The following is an 11,216-nucleotide window of genomic DNA, read 5'->3' on the forward strand; positions in this document are numbered from 1 at the left end:
TCTTTAGCATATTTTTTATATAGATTTTTATTATTATAATAAACTTATTTTTCACAAAATCTAGTACGTACTAAAAATTAATTATTATTAGAAAAACGTGTAGAAAATGGTAAAGATGTAAATTGAGGAAAAAGCAGAACCAGTTTGAGAAGTGGAAGCCTTTTTAAGGTAGAAGAACAAAGATGAAAGAACCCCCGCTTTTACCACTGCTCTTCTCTCTCTCTCTACATACTAAAGAAACATAACTGCTCTCTCTCACACACACACGCTCATACTGTCATACACATATACATACAATTCGCACATAGAGAGGGAGAGCCAGCAGAAGTGCTGCCGTCAATTGTGAATTCAGTAACTTCAACCTGAAATCTGTCATGTCGAACAATCCAGGCGAAGCCCCCTCCGACGATTTCCTCGAGCAGATTTTAGGGTATCAGAACTACGCCGCCGGAGCCGACTCTACTTTGGTCGGAAACGAAGGTCCGTCGCCTGCGATGTTGCTGCAGCTCGGCTCGGGCGACGGCTCGGCTCATCTAGGTGGAGTCGGCGGCATGGGAATCGGAATAGGCGGCGGTTACGGCGTCGGAGGTGGCGGCGGCGGGTTTCCGCTGGGACTGAGCTTGGAGCAGGGCAAGGGAGGGTACAACGACGCATCGGGTAGCGGGAAGAGGTTCCACCGCGATGATTTTGTTGATTCCCGCGGTGCTGCCATGAAAGGGGTAAATTCCTTGACAACTTTCAATATATCGTGTTACAGCTTATCATTGATTTAATTATGCTGTTTATGATTAGGCAATTTGTCACCAGAAATGCACTAGTTTTACGCGACTATTATAGAGTAAATTTGTTATCTAAATCATGTTTGCTTTGAAATATGTGATTTGAAGAATAGAGCTGATTGATGTTTGTTCCCTGATGATCGGTTTAAAAATGTGGTGCCATTTTCGTATTAATGTACTTGACTTGTATGGAATGGGAAGCCAGACATGAAGAATTGCTCTTGTTTTCATTTTTCTCAGGGTTTTCATGGACAGCCGATGATGAACACTGTACAGGCAGCGCCCCATCCGCCTGGAATTCGTCCAAGGGTACGGGCCAGACGAGGCCAAGCGACTGATCCACACAGTATAGCTGAAAGGGTATACCTTGTAGTTTCAGGAGATCAGTTTTCAGGATGCAAATGCATATTTGAAAATTTGATCATAATTCATCTAACACTATTTTCTCTTGTAGTTGCGGAGAGAAAGAATAGCGGAAAGAATAAGAGCATTGCAAGATTTAGTTCCCAGTGTCAACAAGGTCTGCTTTCGCTCTACTGTCTAGTTCAGCATCTTAGTAGTAAAAATTGTGCTTTTTTTTCAAACAAAATAAATAGACCTCATACTTTAGATTGCTTATTATTTTCTTCTATATCTCTCTCTTTTTACTAAGAGGCTATGATGAAATTTTCTTTCTCCTTTTGTGTTTTCAACATTTCAACTTCAATGTGTAGAGTTGTATAGCCGTTAACATGGAGTTATCTTTAGCTTCTCTTTTGCTTGCCATCGTTCTCTTTTTACTTTTGCTCACTCCTTTTGGTCTGTAATGGATATGAGTTTCTATATTTTTATGAGCTTCTTATGCATACTCTAATTGAAATTTTTTATACAGACAGACAGAGCAGCTATGCTTGATGAAATCGTGGATTACGTCAAGTTCTTAAGGCTCCAAGTGAAGGTACACTGATCAAACCCCTTTCGGTATTAGTAAGTTTAGATGAGAATACATAAAAAAAACTGTATCTGTTTAGAGATCATCTTTTAACATGACTGAATTCATCAGGGTTTGCAAGATTTTAAGCATGCAAGAAAAGCTGTAATTCCAATATTCCCTGGCATTTTATGAAATGATTAAGATAATTAAAGAATTGACACCCGGCTCCATTGATGTTATGGTAGTAGCCAATATTGATATTGTTGTCATAATATGGTTGTTTAAAAAAAAATTGTGCAATCAAGATTAAAGCATTTATGACAAAAATTAAGTGATGAAAAGAAAAGGGTCAATGATCCACTGAAGGTGTGGCTGACTACCTCTTCCATGTAACCTCTAACTCTCTAAGTGTCGGCTCTTAAGATTTTTGCCTAATATTCTTATAGGTGTTGAGCATGAGTAGATTGGGAGGAGCTGGTGCAGTGGCTCCGCTTGTTACAGACATCCCAATATCATCAGTAGAGGTAACATTAATAATCTGTTGGAAAAGCTAAATTTAGAAGAACCTAGCCTTTTCATATCTTATGTTTGATTTGTGTGTTACTTTTGAAGGAAGAATGCAGTGACGGCGGAAGAGCTCAGCCGGCTTGGGATAAATGGTCAAATGATGGCACAGAGAGGCAAGTAGCTAAGCTTATGGAAGAAAATGTTGGAGCTGCGATGCAGTTTCTTCAATCCAAGGCGCTCTGTATCATGCCAATATCCCTTGCTTCGGCTATCTACCACACACAACCTCCAGACACCACCTTCCTAGTGAAACCCGAATCCGACCCCCCATCCTAATCCCTCAACACCAGGAGCTCGCCAAGCTCATCCAATCCAAACTTCTAAATTCACTCTCCCCTTTAGTTGAAATCTTAGTCATATCCCACACACCAACCTTTCCTTCACCCTGTTCCCGCCTCAACCAAAGGCGCTGACATGTCATAGCGCGTAGTGGAAACGTACGCCTCATGTCCTCGGAATATTCAAGTGAAGAAGGGAAAGCAAAGTCAAACCTCTCTTGATGTTCTTCTTTTGCTATCAATGGTGGAATGACTGAAGCACTTTTTCTAGTGGGGTTGGTAGTGCATTCAGGGGCCCTTCAAAGGTATGAATGTGTAAATTGTTTTTAAGTGGTGTTATTTTCAGTGCTTAGTGGAAATGGATACTTACACTAGATAATGGTTTACTTTTTGCCTTGAGAGTTTTGAATTCAACAGAAATCAATTGTAGCATTTGAATTTTTCTTGTTTGTTTCTAAAAAGCAATCTGACTTGTTTCTTGTTCTACTATGTCATCATTGTGTTGCCTACTTTGTTAAAAATTGACTTGGAGAATTGCAGCAACAGGAAATGTGATTTCGTATATGCTTAACTACCATATCATGCATAAGTCTTTACATTTTTAATGATTGGCTCTTACTTTTTATTTGGTTCAATTGAACCTTTGGATTTGTTTTTACTTTTCCTTGTCTAATTGGACCTTTCGAGTGTATGAAAGGAAGTTTTAAAAATAGTACTTAGCTTAAAGTTGCAAGTAATTGGATCTATTGAATCAAGTGAAAATCTGAGAACCTAATCACAATTTACAACATAGGGCAGAGTTTTAAAATTTAATCATATTGCACAGAACTTGGGAGACTTAAGTATATAAAATATAAATTTTCTATATTTTTTTTATACACTATTATTATATTCTGATGATGCTTCACACGTCATAGGATAAGCTTGTAGATGTTTCTTTCCTTGGAAAGATACTTTACATGTAAAGACTTAACGGCAGTTATTATACATACGAATATGTGTATAGAAAGATAGACGCTAAATCTCCTTTTTCCAATCAAGTTATGCTTTATCAATAATATTTTAATTTAAACTTTTACTATAATATTATAGAAATGTGCTAAAGCATTTATGATTACGAGCTCTATTTGATAAATATCTAAAGTTGTGCTTCATCGCCACCCTCGAGGGCTTCGTTTCGACCTACTTATTGAAAGGAAAGTGTTTTATCAACTAAAATGTGCTTGATGAGCCATTTCTATATAAGTTATTATTTGCTATATTAAAATAGGAGACATAATCACCAAATCGAAACATAGCAAACTAACATCCAAAATTTAGCTAGCAAACTAACATCCAAATGGGGGCCCTTTCATATATTCCGTTATTTTAATTTAAGGAAAACACTCAAAAGAATTCCACACGACTCAAACTCTGTCGTTGAAGAATTTACACAACCATGGAAAACACCAAATACTGAATAATATGGAAATATTTCTCTTTCAAAATTGGTCTTGCAAAACTTTGAAACGTTTACACTTTTCAACGGCAAAATCGATTAATATGTTGTTTTACTTAACATCAAACTTCTTATTTCTCTAACAGTATCTCTAGTTATATCTTGGAATTAATAAGTAGCTTGGGCCATATATATGCAACAGGTTTTACATGAATCCATAAAATATAGCTTCACTGTTTCCCTTTTATAATTTTTTTGAATATTTTAAAATATCAAAATTGTTTTATATTGTCGACAATAATATTTCAAACAAAATTAGAAAAGACCCCGAAAGGCTTCAATTTAAACCTTAATGTGGTGTGTAATTTGCACACCTTATATAATAGGTGTGGAGGGGATACCAAGCGGTGCGAACTCCTGTCTACGAACAGTGAGGTCCAGGGATCAAACCCCACCGCTCTCCCTCCCCCAAAGTAAAAAAAAAAGAATAAAAATGAATAAGATTAGTTAAATATGATGATACAAGGCGTTAGACACGTGACATATTGGAGCACTTCGAACCGAGCCGAATCGAATAGTGGTATGCTCAAGTTTGATTTATTTAGTATCGAATCGAATCCCGAACTTTACTTAACGAATACTTTAAGGCTCACGAGCCTATACGAACTTTCTAAATTTATATTTATATTCAAAATATTGATTATTTTATTTTAAAAATAAATTATTTATTTAAAATAATAAATAAATTAATTATTTTCTTATGACAAATAAAATTAATTAGAGATTTAATACAATTATTATTAATTTTAGTGGATAAATATAAGTTGTATATACTAATAATTTATATTTTTCAAATTGAATCACTTGACGAACGTGTTCACGAGCTAACGAGCCGAATACTACTAAGCTAAAGATTGGTTTGTTTATTTATCGCGCTTCTCTAAACGAACTTGAACGAGTTTTTTTCGAGCCGAGCTCCGAATAGTTCGCGAGCGGCTTGGTTTGTTTACACCCCTACTCGAAGCCAACACGAAATTAGTTGAGGAGAAGAATGTTTGCTGTTTTCGTTATTATTTTTACCTAGGGATGTATCGAGTTAAATAGTGGCAAGCTTGAACTCAAGTTCGATCACAAGATTTGAAGTTCAAATTTGAGTAGATAGTAAACTTCACGAGCTAGAGTTCGACACTTGATTATTTGTTCACATATGGGATGATACAGATTTTAAGAAAATGTTTATAAATAATGTATTGAGTAGAAATGAGTGGTTGTGGTTAAAAAGATAAAGTGATGCCATATTCTAAAATGGAAGTGATACTTTTTTATTGAACAGATGAAAACGGAAAATATGATATTTTCTTATGGAACAAGGGCATTATTTTTTTTGTGCGTGAAAAAATAACTCATTCAACTGTTTAAGATATGCTATGTGTAAGTTTGGAAAGTGGAATGTTGTTGGAGCTTGTTCTAGACTTGTAGTGTCCTCATATAGTCGTATTCATATGTATTTTTGAAGAAGTAAACAATAATTCATATTCATTCTAAATCTAATTTACAATAAGATTTAGCCAAACTGCAGTAGGAATCGTGATTGTGATTAGTCGAGCTAGCTTGCCAACTACTTGTGATTAGTTCGGTTCAACTTTAAATTATGTTTCAATTTTGTCACTTGAGTAGCTGTGCTAAACCTGGTTGGCTCTACTTTCCAAACTCCTATTCATATTATTTTCTTTAGTAACTTTTTTTTAAAAAAAGAATTTTCTATAGTAACTTAATATGGCTATTCATATTACTAGTATTTTCTTTAGTGGGTTACTTTTTCTTATAGAGTGAAGTACGAATCAACTGGCCCAATCCATTATTATTCCGCTTAAATAACCCAGGCCCATGTAAATATCAATAATTGATTATGGGTAATTATAAATGTAGCCTCTATTTTACTCTTCATAGCCTCATATTTTGATAGATAATTAAAATTAAAGTAATTTTACCATTTCAACCTTTTAGCTCTAAAATTTATCAATTAATAAATTACTGTAATATATTTCCACCCTAAAATACATGATATTCTGCAAATCATACCCCTAAAGTTGTAGATTATTCACCGTCAATTTTGTGGCTGTTGTCGCCACCACCACAACCATTGCTGCCATATCACCTATCTGTATTGCTTTTGTAATGGTTCATATTTAAGCTTTAATGTTTATTATTGTTCGAAAATTGATGAAGTTTCACCCTCTGCAAAATGGCGAATCTTAAAAAGAAATATCTCATTCTTCTTCAATCATAATACGATTAGGAAAACTCACTTAAAAAAAGTAATGAATGAGATTAGGGAAAATATCATCAGTCGTCCTTTTCTTCTCCTTTCAATTCCCAACAACAAGGCAACAAAAAAAAAATATTGGATTTTATAAATTTTTTCTGCGCACTAATTTGGCAATCAAACATTGCCATCTTGATGTTGTTATACCTCCCCCATCTCTCCCACTCTCTGAACTTGGCCGAAAATAATTATTCTCTCTTGATCGAACAGTCACTATCGTCGCCTGTTGTTTTTCATCAATGGCGACTCCTGCATCGTGCGACTGCACAGTTTCAGGTTTTTGAAGAAGTGAGGGGCTATACAATTCTTTGAATTTATGTGTTTGGTGTTGCTGTGGTTATATTTTACCTACATTTAGGGGGCTATAAGTTATTTGAGATTATTTCCTTTTTTTAATTAATAAAGTAGGAATACATGATCGGTGGTTATGAGGGCAATATTGTACAATAAATATAATTTTAATTATTTATTAATATAGGAGGCTATAAAGAGTAAAATTGTGGCTACATTTAAAATTACCCATTGATTATTTGCGCTGGTGATAATTTAGAAACAAGTGAATTGGTTGGTCTATTATCAATCCTCTCTCTCTCTCTCTCTCCAAATGAGATGAGGAGATGAAGGTAGTTCAGAGCGATGGAAATGTGCCATACTCAAATCTCTTTATTTACATAGGCCAAATATTTCTTAAAAGCAAATTGTAAAATCATCAATTCTATAATTAGCAACTCAAGATTAACTTGGATAATACCCGTATCATATGCTCACAAAGAAGAAAAAATGTGTACATGTGTTGGTAAAAGGGTAGATTGATTAATGCATAAGCCTTGAATTGTAGAGCGACTTTTAAGTTACCTAACCGTTAATGGAGTATTAATTTATCAAAAAGAGAAGAAGAAAAAGGATGTGGGAAAATTGTATTCTAACTTTTGTTTAGTATCATTATTTTTACATAAGGAGTATATTATTCTTTCCTCAATGTAAATACAAACAATTGCAGAGCAAAGAGATAAACAAACAAACTACTGCTTCTCTATGATTTGTACAAAGCAGCCCGCCGTGCCCTAACTTGCTCAATTCATGTCTTCATCCAGACAATATTTTCTTGAACAAGCCCATCCCCATCCCTCCCTAATCGATTCTTCCATTTAGGGATGCCAATTTCGAGTCGAATTAAAAAATTTCGACCGGATCTCTACAAGCAGCCACCCAATCCTTTAGCTTCGGAGGCCTTCATGATCCTCAGCCTCTTGCAAGAAGTGATGAACATCTCCCATGGAACATCACCAGCAAGCATCCAATCCCCATCTTTGTCTTCATAAGTTGGCGCAAATTCAGACCCATTGTACCCTTCTCTCTCCGAGTAAACACCTGAACAATTAAAACCACTCATATTAACACCACGAAAAAAAGAAAAAGATAAGCGTAACGCCATAATTAATGTACAAGATTCATTACCTATGGTACACTTGAACATGCCCTCCAAGGCCTTGAGTAGATCCAAGTAGTTGTTGTAGAATTTGAGGTCAATCTTCCTCAAATATGGAGCTCCATCCATGCTCACCTTCACGAACATCCCGGATCCCTCCGATTCCGGCTGCTTCTGCGCCTGCAGAGCGTTTTTCCGGTAAGATCTCACCGGCGGCCACCCAACTACTTGTGCCCTAAAAAAACAAAATCATTTGTTGATTAGCCCCCAGTGATGATTAATTTCAATTTTCAAGAGCAGCAGCCAAGCCTTTGTCTAGACTTACTTAGGAGGTGGGGCGGCGGATTGATTGTTGTGGGGAGAGGTGTCCATCTCCGATGAGGATCTCTTGTTGGTCTTGGCGCAAGATGAAGATGGCTGCTCCGATTCGTCTCTTCCGGGAAGCCCTAATCGCAGATTCAGATCGTCCTTCTCAAAAGCAGGTGCTGAACAAGATCTTTCCATTTTTCTTGAAATTACGTAAATTTGAAGGAAATTGGTTGTGAGTGAATGAGAAAATTGGGGACAAGTTTTATAGGAAGGAGGGGTGAGACAGTATCTGTGGGCCTTATTCTGCGTGTACATGAATTTCATGACAGCTGAATTCATGCCCCCCCAACCCCAAGGGCCCCACCCCTTTCCTCTTTCTTCATTTCTTTCTCTCTCTTTTTTTTCTGTCTCTCTTTTTTCGTTTTAGGTTTAAATTTAATAGTCTTTTTTTTAGGGAAAAATTTAATAGTCGAAATTACTCATTCTAGTATATTTTTATTGTGTGATATGAATATATGATGTCTTATTTTATGGCATAGTATGATATCTTAGAGCACTCACAACGCCTACACGATAGCCCCTACATGATAGCACTATCGTGTAAGCGTTGCGGGAGCACCTTACACGAGGGCTACACGTCTATCGTGTAGCCCATTTTCTCTATAGTGTAAGGCGCGTGTGATGCACGCGCCTATTAAAAAAAAATTTGAATTTATGTAATTTAAATTATGTTTTTAATTTTTTTAATGTAATTTTTAGGTTTTTTATTTTAATGAAATTTTAATCATTAGTCAAATGTGTTATTTAAATTTGAGCAATTACATTTAAGTAAAAAGCATAAAAATCAAAACTAATTCTATCATGTAAGCTATCATGTAACCCCACTGCAACATCTTTACACCATGTGATCCCCCCATCATAAAGTAGGCTATCATGTAAGCTATCATGTAACCCCATTGCGGATGCTCTTATACTGCGTGTCGTATTAATAGTAAAATGAATTAGAATATTTATTGTAATAATATTTGAAGCAAATCCCCCAATGTCAAAAAAAATAGTACTCCCTCCGTCCCAATAAAAGTGGCCACATTTCCTTTTTGGGTGTCCCATTAAAAGTGACTACTTTCTAAAAATGGCAAAAGTTTACTTTAATTAAGTCAACAATTACTCACTAATTTGGTCAACAATTGTAGGCCACTTTCTAAAAATGCCAAAATTACTCACTAATTTGGTCAACAATTGTAGGTCACTTTCTAAAAATTACTCACTAATTTTGGTGGGTCACACTCAATTAAAACATAACAATCCCTTTCTTAATCTCCGTGCCCAAAAAAAAGTGGCAACTTTTATTGGGGCGGAGGGAGTATATATATATTTGAAGCAAATCAAATATTCAATTATCAAGCGTAGCAAGTAGCAAGCGAGTTGTAATCATATTTGAGATTTATATTTTGGGTAAGTATGCAATGTTCCCTCCTAAAAAAACTACTAATAACATATTTTATAACCGCACCAAGTTTGTTATGACCTTTGCTTAATAACAACTATCAAGATGCTCACGTTGAGCACTGAAATAAAAAGAAAAATGAAAACAGAATAAAGTTCCTCTCATAATTGTTTTTTCTTAAAGTCTTTGCGTTTATCTTAATTTCCACTATTATACCTTTACGACTAAAGATTGATGGTTCATAATGATGTGTGGATATCTACAGACAAAACAACATAAAAAAGTGTTTTTTCTTTAAATAACACAAAACCGATCTTATATATTGATCTAAAAAATATTAGGGTTTCAAATATAATGCAAATTTATATTATAATTCAAAATAAATAGTATCACTTTTTAGTTCAAAGTATGTGTATTTTGTTTTCAAGTCTACCTAATACATTGGCTGAGCCATAAATTATGCCTAGAGGGCTCAATTTAACATAATTTTAAAGAATTGTAAGTAAATTTTTAAAAAATAAAAAATAATTAATTGTAAAAATATTGAAACATTAATTTTTAAAGAATCAGACATATATGAACTAACTAGAAAGTAGCATTTACTACTCCCTTCGTCCCACGAATATTGACATGTATTCCTTTTTTGGGTTGTCTCACGAATCTTGACACATTTCCAAATAAGGTAATAATTAGTCCAAAAATAATGGATTTTAATTACATTCTCTCTCTTACTTTATCACTTTTATACTTTACCTACACACTTAAAACACTGATCTACAACTTCTTAATTCCCGTGCCAAAACCAAACGTGTCAAGATTCGTGGGACGGAGGGAGTACATAATTTAGGGTTGGCAATTGGATGATAACAATATAATACGATCTGTATAAATACGAAGAGCACAAATTTATTTATATTGATACGATACAATAACAATACAATATAATTAAAATTTAATGTTGTACGAGTGAAATTCGAATTAGGAAACATATTTAGAAAATTATTCAATAATTATTTTATAATTAACTAGTTAGCTTAATTAATTTAATCAATAATGACAATTATTCATGAGTGACATGATATATATTTTTTTTTTAATTTGAAAATATATTTAGTAATTAAAACGACATTCTTTTGAAAAAATAAAAAAATAAAAGAAATATTTGGATAACTTTTTTATAACAGTATATTTCATGGACTGATACTGGATGGTGTTGGGATTTAAGGTGGAGAAGAGAGTTATTTGAGAGAGAGAGGGAAGGAGTTTCGGAGTTGCTTAGCCTTGTTTCTGGTACTAACCTGTGTGCAGGTAACAAGGACGGATGGACATGGAGTGGCGACATCGGGAGAGGCTTTACAACCAAGTCCGCTTATGAAGCTATTAAAGATCAAGCAAAAGAGACTACGGAGGCGGTGGAGGAAACTGATATGAGTACGAAGGTGTGGAAGATCCCTATTCCAAACAAAGTCAAGCTTACCGCATGGAGAATTTTGAAGAACAGAATTCCGACGTGTGACAATCTCTCGAGAAGAAATGTGATGTTGTGTGAAGTCGAGGTGGGATGTAATGCCTGTTTTCATCGGCAGGAATCCACGAATCACTTGTTGATCCACTGTCCAAAGACCTCAAAGGTATGGGAAGCAATCTTTCAATGGCTCGGAGTTAGCATGGTGCAGCCATATGACGTGTCCTCGCACTTTCAGTTCTTTACTAGTTTGAGTGGCCGGAAA

The 11,216-nt window shown here is 35.1% G+C and overlaps 2 protein-coding genes across 3 annotated transcripts; one reads left to right on the forward strand and one right to left on the reverse strand.

The window, feature by feature from the left end:
- Nucleotides 1-138: 138 nt before the first annotated feature.
- On the forward strand, nucleotides 139-3,026 carry LOC130999525 (transcription factor UNE12-like). The gene is made up of 6 exons (XM_057925077.1): nucleotides 139-719; nucleotides 1,020-1,139; nucleotides 1,234-1,299; nucleotides 1,651-1,716; nucleotides 2,139-2,216; nucleotides 2,305-3,026. Exons 1-6 carry the CDS (start codon nucleotides 375-377, stop codon nucleotides 2,533-2,535), a joined length of 906 nt encoding a protein of 301 aa, XP_057781060.1. The 5' UTR covers nucleotides 139-374; the 3' UTR covers nucleotides 2,536-3,026.
- Nucleotides 3,027-7,208: 4,182 nt separating this feature from the next.
- LOC130999534 (auxin-induced protein 22D-like) lies at nucleotides 7,209-8,407 on the reverse strand. 2 transcript variants are annotated; one of them, XM_057925096.1, is made up of 3 exons: nucleotides 8,056-8,407; nucleotides 7,760-7,965; nucleotides 7,209-7,672 (listed from the first exon to the last, which is right to left on the reverse strand). In XM_057925096.1, the coding sequence occupies exons 1-3, from the start codon at nucleotides 8,376-8,378 to the stop codon at nucleotides 7,497-7,499; spliced, it is 705 nt and encodes a 234-aa protein (XP_057781079.1). In that variant the 5' UTR covers nucleotides 8,379-8,407; the 3' UTR covers nucleotides 7,209-7,496. The 2 variants fall into 2 exon arrangements, with proteins under 2 accessions (XP_057781079.1, XP_057781071.1); XM_057925088.1 differs by having other exon boundaries at nucleotides 7,209-7,965; nucleotides 8,056-8,373.
- Between the last annotated feature and the right edge of the window lie 2,809 nt (nucleotides 8,408-11,216).

This window comes from Salvia miltiorrhiza, chromosome 1 (genome assembly GCF_028751815.1).
Source record: "Salvia miltiorrhiza cultivar Shanhuang (shh) chromosome 1, IMPLAD_Smil_shh, whole genome shotgun sequence".
NCBI classification, from domain to species: Eukaryota; Viridiplantae; Streptophyta; class Magnoliopsida; order Lamiales; family Lamiaceae; genus Salvia; species Salvia miltiorrhiza.